The sequence below is a fragment of the Homarus americanus genome, unplaced genomic scaffold (genome assembly GCF_018991925.1).
Source record: "Homarus americanus isolate GMGI-L3 unplaced genomic scaffold, GMGI_Hamer_2.0 scaffold48354, whole genome shotgun sequence".
Classification (NCBI taxonomy): Eukaryota; Metazoa; Arthropoda; class Malacostraca; order Decapoda; family Nephropidae; genus Homarus; species Homarus americanus.
Window position 1 is genome coordinate 1,973,512 of NW_024723833.1, and position 20,455 is coordinate 1,993,966.

Genomic DNA, 20,455 nt, shown 5'->3' on the forward strand with positions numbered 1-20,455 from the left:
TAGTACACGGATTTTTAACATTCATGGGTATCTCTGTTACCTAACCCCCGCGTATGTTAAGGGCCGACTGTACTGTATTCAAATACATAATTTTCCTTCTCTAAGATTTGTCAGCAACTGTAAAACTGCATTTATCTCTTCTTTACAGTAAATCAAAACTGCTGGCTGTGGTATGCATATATCGGTACCATGGTTGTGGTTGTTTGGTAACAAAAGAGTTAACTGCTCAAGTTGTGGGAACAGGGAAAACTGAGTGAGAGAACAGTACAATATAATAATTTCAGGTAAGTTCCACAGTACAGTACTGTGTATAAACATAATGATCAGCTTAATCATATTTGTTCTCTTTTTTTGAATATTGTACATAAAGGCCATAAGAACTGAAGCTTCAATGATTAATGACAAAGGTACAGGTAAAAGGAGGTCATGAATATTACTGATATTCCAATTAAATTTAATTTAGCCATGGTCTAAGGACAAGGCCACAGTACCCTGTTATTTAAGCTGCACCATGGACTTCAAGCTTTATTTTAAGAACAGTTATATATTTAATGTTCAATGCAAACTTTTTCTACATACTGTATACATTAACTGAGTTTTAGTGAAGCATCAGGTCTAAAGGTTCAAATGCACTATAGTATCATGCTGATTATCAACAATCACAGCACATTAACTATCATCCATTTTCAGCAAAGATAAACTAATGAGCTGTGCAAATTGCATACCATAAAATGCATCGCGTAACTCTTTGATAAAGCGGAATACAGTAATCAGTATGAATACTACAAATAAATCAATGGCTTTTTAGACATCGTTTTTATTTATTTATTTTATTTTATATTTTTTATTTATTTATTTATTTATTTATTTTTATTTATTTATTTTATTATTTTTTTTTTTTTGCCAATTCTCAGCTTACTTGCCCTTCGGGCAGTAGGTTGATCCAGTGTTAGTACAGAACGAAACCGGGGACCAGGAAACCTGTGGTGTTTGGTAGTGAGGGTCACACTGGATAACACCCTTCTCACTTGTGTCCGGGCTGAGACTCGATCCCTTGACATACTGTATTGGAAAATTTCCTTTCTTTTTATGGAAGCTTTTCACTAGCTTTAATAACATTAAAAAAAAAAAACATAGTTGCCATAAGCTACTGACTATTCTTTTCATTAACCCTTACAATATGGATGTGCTAAGGTTTGAAGATGACTCATTTTCATGTTGGTGGTTTGAGAAAGTGAGCCATAAACCTATTCCTTACCACATAGCTGAACTGACTTATACATGCGGTATGAACATGTTAGCCTAAAAAGCAGATTTTACTCATACATCTAGTTTGAATTATTAGCTTTAAAATAATCCTTAATATGTACACACACACACTTACTCCAATGACTCGGCAATCACTGCATTGTCAACAATAAGGGAATGGATGATGCCTTCTCTCCGATTTCCACTACTCACTGCCTTGATGTATGCTGGTTGACCATTAAGGTCAAAGTGAGTCTCTGTGCCATCATCCACAAACTCACCCTTAAGATAAGAAAAAATGCTATTAGTAATAACAATGGACAGGAGGTAAAGAGCAATTAATTCAGGAACAACTCAAGAAATTAAATTTAAGACTGGTTAGCCAAAAGAGGTGTTTCTGTCAAAACCAAAATAGAAAATTAAGATATCAATTGCTTGTTTCTCCTATACAATCAGCTGAGTTTTGTATACTATATGCCTTCATCTAGGAAATTTCTTCACCCTCCAGTGTGAGCTTCATCATAATCGGGCTAAATTGCAGCCAATTCATAGAGGACATAGTGTGATTCAACTGAGGCATAGCTACAACGATTGCAAGTATACTAAGACACCACATACTGTGGTAAAAGTTTGGGCATACTGTACATAGATGAGGATCAAATAATAAAATAATATTTTTAAAAAAATCCTAAGATCTCTACTATAGATAAATTAAGCATTTCTTATGTCACACAGGTTTAGTACACTACACTATTTACAACTCGGCCACATTTAATTTGCTATACAGTAATTCACATGAGTTCAGTGAATGAGCTGCTCCAATGAATGAAAACAAATCATCACTGAACAAACATCTTTTTCACCCTACACTTTCGTATACTGTACTGTATATACAGTGACCCCTCGTTTAACGAACACCTCGGTTAACGTAATTTCGATTAACAAACTGCCTTCCATAAGGATCTTCAATTCGGTTAACGAAGTTCTTACGAACCGACCTCAACATGTTTGCGCTTGCACTGACCGGGCAACCAACTTTAGTATCAGTCCGCCAATACATTTATCGGTTCTAGGGCTTAAATTCCTTACTATTTTAGTAAATATCAAGAAGTTTATACTATTCAATAATTTTAAAAGTTTAATATTCAATTTTTTAGTCATTTTAACAATTATTGAACATAACTGAAGGTAAAGTGACTAGTTTAATGCGCAGCATCCAGCCTCTTAACACAGCAAACAGGAGTTAGTCTCTCTCTGTTTTCACTGGAGGTAACATCTTGCTTGAGACTCTCTTCAACTAAATGCTTTTTTCTGTGTTTCCAAGCAAATTATTGGTCATTTTGAAATATATTTTACATATTGACAATATATAATGCAGTGCAGTGTTGATTTAAAGAAAATAATCTTGAATTACACCAAGAGAGCTAAAATTTTATGGGTGAAATGGCGCCATGGGGTGACTTCTCTTCCACCCCAATGCCTTCTCTTTTTCCTTCTCCTCCACCCCCATTCTAAATCCCATCATCATCATCCAGGAGCCTTCTACATACACACCTCAAAGTAAGTGAACTTTTCTACCATTTTTGTTGAATTTAGGAAATTTTCGGTGAGCTGGAACCAATTACCCAAAAACCCATTGAAACAATGGTTTCGGTTAACGAACTTTTCGGTTAACGAATGACCTTCTGGAACGGATTGAGTTCGTTAACGGAGGGGTCACTGTATTTTTTACACTGAATAGAACAGTACAGGTATTACAGTACTGTATATTATAAAAATGATATAATGGTTAAAGTGAGGGAAAATGTGGAGGGAGAGAACAAAAGAAATACACCTGGAAAGTGAATGAGTCTTTTAGATTTGCTGTCAGCTGACTCACTATACAAGTTGACCACTGACTGGCATTTCTAAATTTTGGAAACCACCCTACCAGTCCCAGTCTTGCCTTTCAATCTCCCACATGGAACACATGAAGCACTTCTCCTACACTAATGACTAGTTCATCTGTGCCACTATTGCTGAAGCAATCCTTTCCAAATTCATTCGGAAAATCTATCATTTCTTCGATCTAACCCTCATTCTCTAATTCCCATAATATTTAATTATTTTTCTAAGTGTCAAGGGAACACTATTGCAACAAGGGGTCTTTCCACATGACACTTCACTGGAAATGCCAGATACTTCCTCCATGCTACTGGTGCACGGAGGGACCAACACGGGGAAGAAAAAGTTCCCATGAATTACAACAACTCATTCAAGCAGAAATCAAATGCCAAACTTAAAAATTATAGTGCTGAAAATTTTGATTGTATAATTGATCACCATCAATGCAAGACAAAAGACACTCATCAGTTTATGATTGTCATCTTTTAAGGGTTAACCCCCAGACAACGGGATACAGTAGGCACTTGGGTATATTTGGTAAAGTTTGAAAACAAATAAAAAACATTTCTAATCTCACAAACTCGGCATGCATAATATAAACAATAAAAAATATATGTTCTTACCACAGGTTGGCATCACAGGGACTAGGAAGAGTTGAGAATGCGCGTGAAGTGGCATGTGTGTGCAGGGAAGATTCTACGGGGGGGGGGGCATAGCCGCCCCCCCCCCAGATTTTGGGCTGGCCCCTGGGTTGGCCCCCCCAGTTTTTATTCTCAAAATTGTAATTCCAAAAACATTCCCAAAACCAGGAAGTGAGTCAAGTGACTCAGGCAATGGGCGCACCGCACGCCAGATGCAGGCATGGGTGAGGTGAGGTGAAGCCTGGAGGGCAGGAATTGGGAGGGTACAGATATGCGGGGTGGGGTCACATCACGGCATATATAAACAAACTGCCTTGTCGGTCATGAACAGTACCACTCTGTATTTCCACTGAGGAGGGTGACAGACTGACAGTAATTGTAGAATTTGTCGCCAAAACTACCCAGAAGAACTATTTCGTCTGCCACAGTGCCACTGTGGGTTTTTCTACTTGCTAAGTGAGGTATGTTTAGAGAGAACATGCGAGTAATTTTTTTAACTATAGGAGTAATATTACAATCAGTCAATCTCAATCATTCAGTTCAAGTGGCTGTAGTTGAGCTGAGCTGTACAGTACTGTATAAGGTAAATCAGTACAGTCCATCAGTTATATCATTGCAAAATGTAGGCCTAAAGCATTCTTATGACATATTATATGTCACAAGAATGTATAATTAATATGTCATGAGAATGCTTTAGGCCTACATTTTGCAATGATATAACTGATGGACTGTACTGATTTGTCTTATACTGTTCAGCAAATCAGCCCAGCTCAACTACAGCCACTTGATTGACTTGAACTGAATGATTGACTGATTGTAATATTACTCCATATTCCTATAGTTAAAAAATTATCTATATTAATGAAATAAGGTACAAGAATTGCATTAAAATAAGAAACCGAGTGTCAGTTGCATCTCGCCAAGTCACCAGTGATAGGGTAACCTACACGCATATTCCGCAATTGTTTATCTGTGATCAGGGATCACTGATCAGTAAGTACTGTATTTGCAAATGACTGAAGTTATCATACTTTATAATTCATATAATAATGACGCAAATAATATTTAACTAGAGAAGCACGCTAACACGCTTCTATATTATGCTATGACGGATAGGTCGCAGCCTCGCAGGTTATGGACTTATGGTACAATTTCTACGATTACCTTGAATAATTTATCATTAATTTGTAGGTTTTGTCTTTTTACAGATAACGGTTGGATTACCACAAGCAAATATGGATAAATTTGGTATTGAAAATAAATGCTGTGCAACAGAAAACAAGGAATCTGAGGGCCCTTTTGCAAAGAAGTCAAAGGAGGATTCTGATGCTATAACTTTTGCAAGTGTACATTCATTGCAGAAATAGAAAAATAAGGAGGAAGACACTGCACCAACTGACATCTCAGAATCTGCTGCTAGCAACCCTGTTCAGCCCTGTCTAAAGGAGTATCCCAAGCACAGTGAAGGAAAGTCCCATGCTCGGTCATTCGTGGGTGCTTGGTTTGACCAATATGAGTGGGCTGAATATTCTCAAGAACGTGATGCAATGTTCTGTTTCCCGTGCAGGCATTTTGCACCACCAGCTCATGGCAATGCAGATAACACATTCGTAAAGAGTGGCTTCCGACGTTGGAAAAAAGCAAATGGAAAAGATGGTGCCATTGGAAAGCACCTGAACTCACAATGCCACAAATCCTCCTGTATTGCATGGGCCGACTATCAACGCAATAACGCTGAGAAGACATCCATTACTCAGAGTATAAGTGAGGCCTATAAGAAAAAAGATCTTGAAAATCGTCATTACATAAAGACTCTTGGAGAAATAATCCTGTTGACAGTAACTCAGGACATTGCCCAGAGAGGACACAGAGAAAGTGACGAAGAACTGAATCCTGGAAACATCCGTAAGTTCCTTAGATTCACTGCCAAGCATGATCCTGTTATAGCTGATCGTGTCAAAAGTGGTTCAAAGAATGAGAAATACACCAATTCTGCAATACAGAATGAGATGATTGACACGCTCGCATCTATGGTGAGAGAAGAAATTGCAGAAAATGTGAAATCATGTCATTACTTTTCTGTTCAAGCTGATGAAGCAAAGGATGTTAGTAAAACAGAGCAGTTGGCAATAGTTGTCAGATTTTATGATGAAGTGTCACACTGCATTCAGGAGTGCTTCATTTACTTCACTCCCATGGTGTCGTTGGATGCTGCATCTATCACGGACGTAATCTTGAAAAGTTTGGAAAAACTCGGTTTGGATTACAGATCTTCACTTGTTGGCTTAGGATTTGATGGAGCATCAGTCATGCGTGGAGGAATCAGTGGTGTTCAGAAACGGATTCGTGATAAAGCTCCTTTTGCCTATTATGTACACTGCTATGGACACAGGCTCAATTTGGTTTTTCTCAATGATGCTAAATATGTGCCTCAAGCAGCCGAATTCTTCAGTCTGCTTGAAGAACTCTATATCTTCGCTTGTAACCTTGTCGTTCACGAGAGGTTCATTTTTATACAACGAGAAATGTTCCCAGGAGAACAAGTCCGAGAGCTGCAGCATCTGAGTGATACACGGTGGTGGTGCCGGGCCACCTCATGTGAAAATGCTCTGCTGCGTCTCGAATGCATAGCAAGACTATTGAAGGAGACTTCTGCAGAAGACACTGGAGCACGAGCCGTATCCGCTCGAGGTTTACTTGCGCAAATAGATGCAGAATTTGTCTACTTATTGCAGTTTTTCTCAGAGATTCTTGGAAAAGTTGATAAAGTATCACAGCAGCTACAGGACAAGCAAGCAGACTTAGGAAAAGCAGCAATGCTCATTTCGTCGCTCCGTGAAGATCAAGCTGATAAACGCCACTGTAACTTGATTGAGCATTACTCCGAGAAGATTGATGAGCTCTGTGAGAAATGCAGCATTTCACCAACAAAGACACGAAAGCGAACCAGAAAACCTCGACAGAATGATGAATTCATTGTGCTGGAAACGACCGGTCAAAGATCTGACGTGAGTCATGTGCACATTGGCATCTTCTATGAAGTCCTAGACTATTTGATTAGTGAATTAGACAGGCATTTCTCCAATGATTCCTGTGCAATTTTCTTTGGGATTTCAGCTCTTTGTCCAGAAGGACAGACATTCTTGTCTGAAGAAGATTTGAAGGCATTTGCAGTTACATACTCAGTCAATCAAAGTGATTTACAACATGAGATACCTCTGGTGAAGAAATTGCTCGTGAAGGAACGTAAACAACCTTCATCGCTCGTGCAATTTATGTCTTTTATATGCCCTTATAAGGCTGCATTTGACTGTTTGTATAAATTACTGTTGATAGCTGTAACTCTCCCTGTTACCAGTGCTTTATGCGAGAGAAGCTTTTCGAAAATAAAATTAGTGAAAACATTCCTAAGAAATTCCATGTCCAGTGACAGACTGAGTAACATCGCGCTACTATCGATTGAAAGTGCACGCGCTGAGGGAATTGATTTAGATTGTTTTGTCGACTAGTTTGGCAGCCGACATAATAATCGTAGGATTAAGCTGCACTGAATATACTGCTACTGTCACAGTACCGTGTGAACTGAAACCGCACCATTGCCATTTGCCATTGGGTATAATGTAACAGTTGCATGCGGCGCTCATGTCTGAAAACGTAAACGTTGTCTCCATAATCTCCATTATGTGTGAAGCGTGAGATCATTCATTTTTTCGCTAATGCATGTACATACATTGTAAAGACACTGCTATATTTTTCAATGTTTGTTATGTGGTACACCCGCCCTTTATGTGACTATGTGAGCAATAATACAGTTTTGGAGATATGTTCAAGTGTGTCAAAACTCCAATGAATCATGATTAGTGGAATAAGAGCGTTGCCATTATATCGCCATATGCTGATTATTTTAGGCTGGCGTCATGAGAGACGTCACTTCACATTTGTCAATCAAATTGGTGTAATAATGCCAAAAACTGCATCTTGCAAGTTGTACACAGGTTTGGTTTTGCCCTCCCCCCCCCCCCAACATTTACCTTGGCCCCAAAGTGGCCCTCCCACTTTCCGAAGGCTAGAAACGCCACCGTGTGTGTGTGAGGCAGTGGGTTGAGATTGGCAGGATAAGGTACACAACATTTATTTGTAGGCAATATGAGGTACAGGACACTTGTTTTACTTTTCACTTTTATCCTCTTCGCCACTGATCGGCTTGTTAGCCGCTAGCGATCGGGTCTAATTTTCCTTTATATTCTTCACCAAAAAGGTCGTCCGCTAGCCGCCGGGGCGATCGGTCACGTCTCTGTCACGCACTGTTGGCAAATACTGGGCATGCACCGCTCCTGAATGTACCTGAACCCGCTCCAGTGTTGGTCAAGTCTTCTCTTGAAAGAGCTCACACTCGGTGCCGTCACAACACTCTCTGGTAGATTGTTCCAAGAGTTTACAACCCTCACTCCGAAAAAGTTTGCCCTCACGGTTTTCTGGACTTGCGGCTTCTTCAATCTTGAGCTGTGACCCCTTGTGGGGCGAGCGTCCGCCAGCTCCAAGTAAGGACACTCAACTGAGTAGTGCCCCCTGAGATGCTTATAAACCTCAACTAGGTCCCCCCTTGCCCGTCTGTAGTATAAGCTAGGCAAGTTCAGGCGCTCCAATCTCGCAGGGTAGCTGAGATGCCGAAGTGCAGGCACCAGCTTGGTGGCCCTCCTTTGAACATTTTCAACCAACTGACAGTCCCTAGCATATCTCGGGGACCAGATGGGGTGACAGTACTCCAGATGGGGAAGCACTTCACTCCTGAAGATCGTCACGAGGGACGGACCGTCTAGATATCTGAACGACCTTCTTATAAGACCCAATAATTTATTTGCCTGATTTACCTTCTTCTCACAATGGCCCGAGAACTTCAGCTCATTGTCAACATACACACCTAGGTCCTTCTCACACACAGTCTCAACTAGTACATTTTCTTCATCCCGTTGGGACATATGGTACGCCTCCTTACCGTTGGTACGCCCCAGGTGCATCCTCTTACACTTCGTGACATTGAATCTCAGCAGCCATTCCTTCGACCATTCCTGGAGCCCACAGAGGTCCTTCTGCAGCTCTTCACAGTCCGCTTGGTTCTTAATTTCCCGAAATAACTTGGCGTCATCGGCAAACATTTGTATGGAGGAGTGTACAACGTCAGGCATATCATTTATGAAACAAACAAACAACAGCGGGCCCAATACACTACCCTGCGGTACCCCACTTGTTACAGGTACAGATGACGATTTCGTGCCATTAATCACCACACATTGCTTGCGGTCATGTAGAAAGTCTTCTATCCACGCTAGGACATTTCCCCGAATTCCGTACCCTTCCAGTTTGATTTTCAGCCTTTCGTGGGGTACACTGTCGAAAGCCTTGGCAAAATCTAGGTAAATATTGTCGATATTACCACCCCGTTCTAGAATATGGGTCCAAATATCCAATACCTTGAGCAATTGTGTCAAGCAAGAGCGCCCCGGCATAAAACCGTGTTGGCAATCTTTTACAAGGTTGTTTCGTAGTAGATGTTCCATCGCTGCATCTCTGATAATACTCTCAAGTACTTTACATATTATGCTGGTCAGGCTCACCGGTCTATAGTTGTTCGTGGAGTGCCTATCGCCCTTCTTGAAGATAGGACTCACATAAGCCACTTTCCATTCACTGGGGACCATTTGTTCATCCAGGCATTTACAAAACAGAATCTTCAGGGGCTCTGCAAGCTCGTTGCACAGCTCCCTTAGCACTCTAGGATGCACCATGTCAGGTCCAGGACTCTTATGGACCTTTAGCCTGGACAGTTTATTTCTAATACCCTCTTCTGTGAACACAATGTGGGTCAGTGCTGTGTCGAACCGTCTGTCCTCAAACGCAGGAAGGTTAGTTGCATCCTCTCTTGTGAACACTGAGGAAAAGAAGCTGTTCAATGCCTCAGCTTTATCCTGGTCAGAATCTGCGTAACTACCATCTTCAAGCCTCAGGTCTGATACTCCTACTCGCGTTTTCAATTTCGACTTTGCATAGCGGTAAAACGCCTTTGGGTTTGACTTGACCTCGCGTGCAACCAGCCTTTGGAACTCCTTTTCAGCCCTCCTACACTCTATCTTTGCTTGGTTTCTGGCTCTTGCATACATCCTCCTGTCTTGCTCATCGTTTGACCCAACCCACGTCTTGAATTTCTGTTTACAATTATTATTACTGCCTCCAGTAATTAATCACAAATCTACTGATGGTCAAGAGTCTTCTACTACCGTACATGTGGTGAGGAGAGTGAAGTCCATGGGTGAGATCACCACATCACAAAAGATGAGAAGTTGGGAGGCTTACATGTGTGAGTAAAAGATAAATACCTACTTGGCAACATAATCTAGCCAGGCCCACGTGGTGATTCAAACAATGCCGCAAAATTATGAAACATCATATGAAATGAACTGAAACCCTGTAAGCACAGTCATATGATGTGAACCAAAGCCCAGGGTTAACTGGAGTGGAATTAAACTTTTTTCACCTATGCTATGTTCTTAACCCCTTGTGTACAGGTTCCCCTCTAAGCTGAATAAAATCACCTGGCATTATCCAAATAAAATATTAAAAGTGGCATCCCCCATAGTGGAGAGGTTAATATTTTGGGGGGTGATACAGAACAGATGAGAGATCATTAATGTTAACTGAAGTGTTACCTCTATCTACATTAAGTACAGTACATACTTACTGCAGTATCCAATTTCTTTCCATTGACCCAGACATCTAAAGTGTCCTTCTCAAGCACCACACGGACAAAGGACCCGAAATGTGGAAAGAACCAAGTCTTGAGTATTTTACTCTGGTTCTCGGTAAATTTTTTGTAGCTCTTGCCATTTACCTGCCAAATGATTACTGTAGTAAAGCAAAGGACAATATATATGTATAAAAGGTAAGTTATTGCTACACTGAACATGTCAGTGTTAAGTACAACATCTAATCTGCTTAATAAGCTGAAGGTTATTCAAGGTCTTGCCTTCCTACTGAAAACATATCTGTAGATATCATAATTATGATGATACAGATATTAATACATTTTACAAATGAAGTGCATGAAATAAATCAATAAACTTTATGTAAAACCTTCCCAAAATCAAATGATTTTTGTTCATGCCACCATACACTACTAAATCAGTCTCCATCATATCTAAGACTGCATATCTTATCATCCAGTAAAGAACAAAAGCTATGTCTCTTCTAGTCATTCTCCATCTCTTCTTCCTCATGCATTTTTATATCTTTACAGTAATATACTTTCATTCATCATCAATCCCTCCTGCTGCATCTCATCACAGTACAGGTATTGCGTTCAGATAAATTTTCTGACTAAATAACCATATCTTGCACTGTCTTGTCTGCTCACATTCTCCAAGTCATTCTGAAATTGTATACCTTCCAACTTATACTGCCACACCTTCTGGCCCATATTCCTTACCTCCATTACTTTTCCCAATACTGTAGTTAGCAATATGCCCCCCAGTCTTAATCAACCTTGAAGTTTGTGTGAAAACGTCCATCTTTACTAAAGATCCTCCTAAAATGTTTGACATGTTGACCATTATAAAACCTACTGATACAGTAATCCCATGTTTTTCGCGGGAATTACGTTCCTGAAATCCCTGCGAAAAACCAAATTGCGAATACTCTTTTAGGAATCACTGTACCTGTGGCCACCAAACAGCTCAGGTAGGTCATGCACTTAACCACACCATGCTCTCCACTCACGGGCCAGTGGTCTCACTGATCACTGATGCACTGTACCGGCATTTGCTAACATCATTATTTGAAACTAATCATATTATAGTATAATAATGGAAAAACGTAAACACAGTTATATACAAAAAAAATTTATTTACAAGTAAATAATTTTTTTTTATTTCGCTGAGGTCGGCAACACTCGCATTGCCAGCCTCTCCCTGCTGTCCTGGCGTCTGCCCACCCTCACACCGTCACGCCAGCCAGCCAGTCCTCTTCCACTTTTAGACTTGTATTCTGACAAAAGACACAAATGATTTGTCAGTTTTCATCACATCTCGAGCCATAGCTCATACCTCCTCTGAGCTTGTCCAATAAAACTATTTTTTCCGTTAAGGTCATCACCATTCTTGATCTCTTGGTCACTTTGGAGTCTTTGCTAGTAATATTTGCCTTTGATGAGGCTGGCTTACGTCCCGGAGCCATGTGGAATGCACGTGGGAGGACAAACAGAAGAGGTAATCACAGTAGCGTTCACAGTACGGTAGGCACGTGTGGACTGAGGCTTCTCGGAGCAGCGGGTGTCTGAGGCGGGAAAGAGTGGCGTCTGTTTGCCGCACCACACAGGGAAATATCGGAAGTGGCGCGAAATTGAAAATTTTGTTTTTAAAGGATATATATATATATATATATATATATATATATATATATATATATATATATATATATATATATATCTTGATAAAATCACTGGAAGAAAATAGAAACAGACACCTTAGCTTCGTCTTTATTAAAACATCTTCAGTTGCCTCCTGAAGATGTTTTTGAATAAACGGAAACAAATTTTATGGATATATATATATATATATATATATATATATATATATATATATATATATATATATATATATGACCTCGATAGTAAGACTAGATTCTATGATGTTCCTACTATCAATTGAATTACATGGTAATATTGAGGAGGCATGTACAGTACTGTAATTCAATTGATAGTAGGAACAGCGAAGCATTCAACGTGAATTTGAGTAACGACATGTACAAGCTGGACAATTTTGTAATTAAGAAGATTTGTAATAAGGTGAGAAGGTCGGGTCACCTGACCATCTGACCTGACCACCAACCGTTGTGTGCTATTTAAAGATTAGTAGGGTCATTCCCTAATACCTGACCATTGTGGACCTGGTCTCACCCTCCTCTGTATATATATACACCTTGGTTTGTATTTCTCTTTAGTCTGTACTCACCCCTGAAGATGTGAATTACACGAAAGTGCTTGGGAACTTCGTGTTTTCTTCTTTCCTTGTGGTTATCAGCATATACCTAGATCATGCGCACCTACAGTGATTTACTTGCATATATATATATATATATATATATATATATATATATATATATATATATATATATACACACACATACAGTTAACTCTCACTTTACGCAGTTAATGTAACCCGGAGGGTACCGCGGAAAGTGAGGAACGCGTAAAGTGAATAACATAACATATGGGATTAATTGAAATAGAGTCCAGGCCGACCCCCAAACTCCACTTTTTGACGACACACAACTATGTTGTAGTAAAAATATTATCTTAACTTTATGATGGCATGCACACACAATTAATAATTAAGAGAAATATCAATAATATTAGGTTTTTTAACACTTACATGAGTAGAAAAGATGGCTGGGCACACGGGGATGGGCGGTTGGTTCCGAGGCAGAGGGCAGATTATTGGCCCTCACCTGTATCACTTGTATCAATTGTATCATTATCCACCACAGAGGCTTGCAGGGCCTCTTTGTCAAACCCCCCAAAGTTCATATAAGTCCATATCCTCACTATAATTATCACTATCACTGACTTGGGCCGGCTGTAGTGGGTGGCGGGTGAAGAACTGGTAATGTTTTGATGACTGGGCGACCTTGTGCGCACCATTTTCGCGCCTCTTACACAACATGGCGGATGGCGGGAGGTTTGGATCCAAAAATGGCGCGGCTTGCCAGCCGCTCTCCGCGTAATGGGGTTCACGACCGCGGAATGTGAGCATGTTAGGTTCCGGCAGGGCACCGCGTTAACGGTGAACGCGGAATGCGGGACCGCGTAATGTGAGGGTTGACTGTATATATATATATATATATATATATATATATATATATATATATATATATATATATATATATATATATATATATATATATACAGTATATATATATATATATATATATATACAGTATATATATATATAATTTTTTAGTAAAAAAAAATGCGAATTGTCAAAACCGCGATAAAAAAAAATGCAAAAAACACGGGATTACTGTATTACCATGAACAGTTCCAAAAGTCTTAACATGGCTCTTTATCTCTCATACCAACTTAGTGCTTAGCAGAGCACTCTTGTATTGTAAATACAGTATAGGTAGTAATGCCATCCCAAACTTACACTCCTTCCAGTCTTCCTCCTGTAGCCTACAACCATCTCAGGCTGACAATATAAGGGGTTGTCTCAGTAAGTAAACCACCCAGTAATTTGCCCTATACTGTGTGAGAGCAGCCTGGCTTTAGGGTCATAGCCAGAAATTATCAACAGGGGTACTGTATTATGGTTCCTTTTCTTACCTTGGAAAAAAAATTAAAATCTAAGAGAACCTACCTCAAGGGAATATTCATAAGAAAACCCACCAATAGGTTCAATTTTTATGACGCATTTGGTACTGCCTATTTCAAAAACTTCAGCTCCAACCAATTTAAACATCCAGTCATGGTGTACTCTCTCCTGAAAAATAAAAGCTACATGTAAGCTTTTTCAAATAACTCTGTCATTCTTATACAATATAAATTGTATCAGTATTCAGTCTCGTTGTAAGACACATGAAATCTCTTCCCAACATCTTGGGTCACTGATGCAAATATTAAATATTGTAATAGTACTGTGCAGTATTCTAAATATTTAGAAACCTCTGCATTTTTTTCAATGTTGATGATAAATCATACACAAAAAGAGAGAAAATTATCAAATAAAGAAGAAAATTGCTGCAGTAAATCAGGCAATACACACATGGGGTAAAAATGATGTGTGAAGCAAGGAGAATTCCAACTACTACAGGCGAAGAGTAGGAAAGGGGAAAAACAAGATTAATAAATATTAAGTGAGGCATGGGGAAGAAAGTGAAAATTTAAATGAAGAACACTGAAGTAAAAATTCAAGTGGGGAAAATGGCAACAAGAAAAAAGAATTCAGTGACAGAGTGTTACTCTTGGTAACATTACAAAGGTTGCCAAAATGAGGCAACACCTTCTAAACCACTTGTGTTTGGGATCCCCTCTGTGCTGAATAAAATTATCTGGCATTAGCCAAATAAAATTTCAAAAAGTGGTGTTCCCATAGTGAAGGGGTTAAAAATGCCATATACTGTATATATTTTTCAATGTACAGTACAGTAAAACATATCACATTTTCTTCTGGAGAAGAACTAAACACATTCTGCACAGTATTTCACAATACAGTAATCCTTACCTCTCCATCCACCCACAGCACTCTTCTACCTGTGGTGGTGCCATGTTCAAATCCCACCTTGTGGACACCATCATTGAGTGGAACCTCCCATAATGCAACCAAATCACCACCCAGGCCCATCTGCATGAAATAACTAATACAGTATCAGAACTTTATTCTCAACAGCAATCTGAAAATAATGTAGCTCATCAGTGGTGTATATACCGTATTTGCCGGCGTATAAGACGCACCACCGCATAAGATGCACCCCTATTTTAAAAGGATATTTTGTGGAAATGGTTTTTTTAGTACGTTTCATCATCCATTTATTGAAAGTGGTTTTGTAGGGGAAAACATAAGATTTTGTGCATGTAAATACAATATGTACTGGAATCAAGTAGGAAATCATATACAGGGTATAGTAACATTATACTAACCCAACTCTACCTCTGATCAGAGCAGCTGTGTGGCTTGTTTATATTTTGGTCAAGAGAATTACCGGCAGGATGTGAAACTCATATTTTTGGCTGTGATGTTTTGTGTTGCCGCGATCGGCCACCAGGGTGTAGCACCATCGCTATTGTTTTGGCGTCATCGACTCATTGCAAATGGCTGACTGGCGGCGGAACTTTCTGTTAACATTTCTTTATTCTTTCTAGGGTCATTTTTCATTTAGATAATAAACAAATGTTTCTTAAAGGTAACATAGTTGTTAAATAATGTAAGACATGTATCTGGTGTGGGTTACATATGATGGGGAAGGAGGTACAGCGAGATGTTGTGAGCTTCTCTCTGCCGTTAAGCCAATGTAAGCCATTATTTACGTCTTCGACAAATTTGCTTTAAGTTTGTGATAATTTGGCTTGTTTTTCAGTATTTTATTATTAGTAACAATTTTTGTGCTTAGTGGACTACTGCTCATCCAAGACTCCCTAGCTAGGCATCTCCACCTACGGCGCTCGGCCTCCCATCCGTAATACTGGCGCATTAGACGCAGGGTAATTTAGAATACTTTTTTTTATGTGCCTCTTATACGCCGGCAAATACGGTAATTATTACATTTGAGATGCTGTACAAAATAGGACTTGGACAAACAAGGTTAACTTATGTTCATGATATTAATGACAATGATGGCAGTATCAGGGGTATAGCAAGGTTTTGCACTTCATGTACAATACCTAAACACAATACTGTATAGTAAACATTTTGGGAATACAGAATCTCTTATTCATTAACTCTGCTAATGTTATCAAAGCCAATCAAATAATGGTAGCTACAACGATTAAATACTGTAAATATTTATCTTTACAATCAATCCACTACAAATGGAAACATTGGAATTTAACATGTTTACAGTGTGGTCAATACAGTTTTATTAATCCATCCATATTTCAAGTACTGTACAGTAACTGCACTGTAACTACAGTAGTAGGTATAGTACAGTCCAGTATACTGTACTACCTTTATCCTTGCTGGTGCAGCAAAATATGTCATGCAACCCCTTTGCTAACACAAGATAGTGATATCTCCATTAGTCGGAATCCCTCAAACCCAGAACTCTCCGATGGCCGGAATTGAAATTTTCTCGGAAAATCGTTCCCAAAGCTGGAATTTTCCAGAAAATTCCGGCTTTGGGAACGATTTTCTAAGAGGCATATTTTCTGGAAAATTCCAGGGATGGGGGAGTTTTTTCCGGGTTTGAAAGATGAAAATCAGGCACATTTTTCGGAAATTCCGAGAAAAATTTTCCGGCGCCTGGAAGATTCCAGGGATGAGGGATATTTTTCCAGGTTTGAGAGATGATGTAATAGGCAATTTCTGGAACTTTCGAGAACATTTTTCCATTACCTGGAAAATCCGGGGATGAGAGATTTTTTACCGGCTCTGGGAAGTAGTCTCATTACCCGGAAATCTCTCATTTCTGGAAGTGCTCTGCACCAATTGTTCCGGCTAAAGGAGATATCACTATTATAAGTGTCAATTAATGATCTGCATGATTCTGGCTCAAGTATCATTGTCATCAGATGATTGAACATCCTTGGGAGGTCTTCTAGACTCCAGTACTCAAAGAGGATAATTATGTAGGTGTTCACTGTGGAGTTAATTAGGTGAGAGAGTGTTCCTCGAGATTTACAATAACATGGAATAATGTAAGTTTAATTCCCCCAGTAGGGTGCATCATTGCATCAGCTGATGGAGGTGTTAGCGCTGCCTCCCATGTTCAATCAGATTTCAGTTACACAATTCACTTAGTAAGGGGCATCAAGCCATATATGGAAGATTGATCTTAAAATTTCTCTTTATGATCAAGCCCAGAGCTAAGTGACCTGCCTGCTCTCATCCTCCATGTGGGTAGCAAGGAAACTCTGCTGAGACTAAATGATTGTGCCTGACATACAAAATGATCGACCTGAATGACAAACAGGCTGCCTTCATGCTACAGTACAGTATTATTATTTATCATTTCACCACTTATCATCTTACTGGACATTCTGGCAGTTAGTCTGTTCTTTATTAATTTGTTATGACTTTTGGACTCAAATTCTAGAACAAGGCAGAAATATCGACATTATATACCTAGATTTTGCCAAGGCTTTCGAAAGCGTACCCCATGAAAGACTGAGAATCAAATTGGAAGGGTATGGGATTCAGGGAAGTGTCCTCGCGTGGATCGGAGACTTTCTGCATGACCACAAACATTGTGTGGTGATAAATGGTACGAAATCATCATGTGTACCAGTGACAAGCGGGATACCACACGACAGTGTATTGGGCCCGTTGATGTTTGTCTGCTTCATTAATGACATGCCAGAAGCTATACACTCCTCCATACAAATGTTTGCGGATGATGCCAAGTTATTTATGAAAATTAAGAACCAAGCAGACTGTGAAGAGCTACAGAAAGATCTTTATGAGCTTCAAGAATGGCTGAGGAAATGGCTGCTAAGATTCAATGTCATTAAGTGCAAAACGATGCACCTGGGTCGCACCAACGGTAGGAAGGCGTATCACATGTCCCAATAGAAAGAAGAGATTGCATTAATTGAGACTGAATGTGAAAAGGACCTGGGTGTGTATGTCGACAATGAATTTAAGTTTTCGGACCATTGTGAAAAGAAGGTGACTCAGACAACGAAACTAGCAGGTCGTAAAAGGTCATTGAGATACTGTATCTGTATGGTCCATCGCTCGTCACGATCTTCAAGAGTGAGGTGCTTCCCCGTCTGGAGTACCGTCACCCCATCTGATCCCTGAGGTATGCTAGAGACTGTCAATTGATTGAAAATATCCAAAGGATGGTCACTAGACTGGTGCCTGCTCTATGGTACCTCAGATACCCAGAGTGATTGGAGTGCCTGCAACTACCTAGTTTATACGACAGACGGGCGAGGGGCGACTTAATTTAAGTGTAGAAACATCTGGGGGGGGGGCATTACTCGGTTGAATGTACACACCTGGAGCTGGCAGACTTCCACCCCACAAGGGTCACAGCTCAAGGTTGAAGAAGCCACTAGTTCAGAAAACTGTGAGGGCAAACTTTTTCGGAGTGAGAATTGTGAACTCTTGGAACAACCCGCCAGAGAGCGTTATGATGGCACAGAGTGAGCTCATTCAAGACCAGATTTGACCAACACTGGAGCAGGTTCCGATATATTCAGGAGCCATTGCGTGCCCAGTATTTGCCAACAGAGACATAACTGACCGCTCATGTGGCTAATGAGCCGATCAGTGGTGAAGACAATAAAAGTAAATGTAGAGTATCCTAAGAAAAGCTGTAATGTTTAGTAGGATCACACTGATAACACCTTTCTCACATCTGTCATGGGCAGGGGATTGAACCCAGGACACAATGTATTACTTCTGTACCACCAATACCCACTGACCCATTACCTTGTGGTTGATGCTTCTGAAGACCCCTTTTAGGGATATGCTTGTGATCTGCAGGCTCAGTGTTTACTTTAATGGTTACTAACCTCCAGGTTTAGTCATAGAAATGGATCTACATTAAAAGTGGACTCAATATATATTCTTGATACAGTAATGTTCTTGTGTAACATTATTGAAAATACGTACAGTATGATTAAAGATTTCTAAAAGGCATTGGAAATATACAAATGTGACAAAAGAGTCAATTAAAAACATTTTTAATTTTAGATTTTAGCATCTGTAGATTGATTCAACTTTTTGGCTTGGCATTCATCGATTCATTGACTGCAGGGTTTGTCTGGCCTCTTGTACAATTCATAGTAACCATTAAGACTCTTTAGAGTAGCATGCATGGTTGGAATGTGTCAATACTGTACTCTAATACAAGGTCAGTCAATTTTTATTGCTTATTGATACCTAAAAAGGTATTGAAATAATATTCATTGACATTAATTCTGAGAAAGATCTTGTGAATATTAATAACCAAGTCAACTTTGCAACACTAATAGGACCAATGTGTTGTATACAGTAGACTGAATTTATGAACATTAGATTAAAATAGGTCAGATATACAACAACGGTCATTAGAAATATTGTTTTCGGAATAAATAGACAACTTTACTTTTTACTTTTATCCTCTTCGCCACTGATCGGTTAGTTTGGGTTTAATCTCCAAAATCTTACAGTAATTTGTAACTTTGACTTATTACATGACACATTCCATTAAAAATCACTATAACATTTATATAACCATTATAAAGTTTATGTCTCCATAAAAAATAAAAATAACTACAAAATATGGATCTCGTTGCTTAATAAAAAAAAACTGAAGCAAAACTCATGTCAAAATGTATTGAAGACTTACCTTAGTACAGTACAGAAGGTAAATAGTAGTCACTAAACGTCGATGGTGTTGCGTACATCTGTTAAAACCTGGATGACTTCGATGCCGTCATTACAGGAAGTTGTCGTACACATCACTTGAGGATTTTACAAGACTTTGTGTATTACCATTGAAAAATATATGCAATTACACTATCATTTATTTCAAAATTTTTTTTTTTAATTCATGATATTTCAGGAATCACAGCGAATTTCATTCACTCGCCAGCCAGTGGAACCTGTTGTGTTTACGACAGATCCCTCCTGGTTGTCATGACAACTACAGGTGAATAGTGTTAATAAGTATTCATACATGAGTAAATATTTTTGACAGTTCCAACATTAATTGAGGAATTATTTTCTTTGATTAAAGTCATATATATATATATATATATATATATATATATATATATATATATATATATATATATATATATATATATATATATATATATATATACACAACTTCAGCAATGTACTTGTTACGTGGAAAGCGTACTTTCATAACAATGAGGAGAACCAGGAAAAACACAAATATCTTGACTAAGTTGGGTTTCTTTCTTTTCTTTTTTTATCCTATTCACCAATGATCGGCTCGTTAGCCGCTTGGGCGATCGGTCACGT

At 39.1% G+C, this 20,455-nt stretch overlaps 1 protein-coding gene across 2 annotated transcripts; it reads right to left on the minus strand.

The window, feature by feature from the left end:
- LOC121863729 (fas apoptotic inhibitory molecule 1-like) lies at positions 1-20,086 on the minus strand. Of its 2 annotated transcripts, none has more exons than XM_042362478.1 (5): positions 19,815-20,086; positions 15,044-15,176; positions 14,180-14,302; positions 10,510-10,659; positions 1-1,530 (listed from the first exon to the last, which is right to left on the minus strand). In XM_042362478.1, the coding sequence occupies exons 2-5, from the start codon at positions 15,167-15,169 to the stop codon at positions 1,381-1,383; spliced, it is 549 nt and encodes a 182-aa protein (XP_042218412.1). In that variant the 5' UTR covers positions 15,170-15,176; positions 19,815-20,086; the 3' UTR covers positions 1-1,380. The 2 variants fall into 2 exon arrangements, with proteins under 2 accessions (XP_042218412.1, XP_042218413.1); XM_042362479.1 differs by having other exon boundaries at positions 15,044-15,163; positions 19,815-20,084.
- Positions 20,087-20,455: the final 369 nt, after the last annotated feature.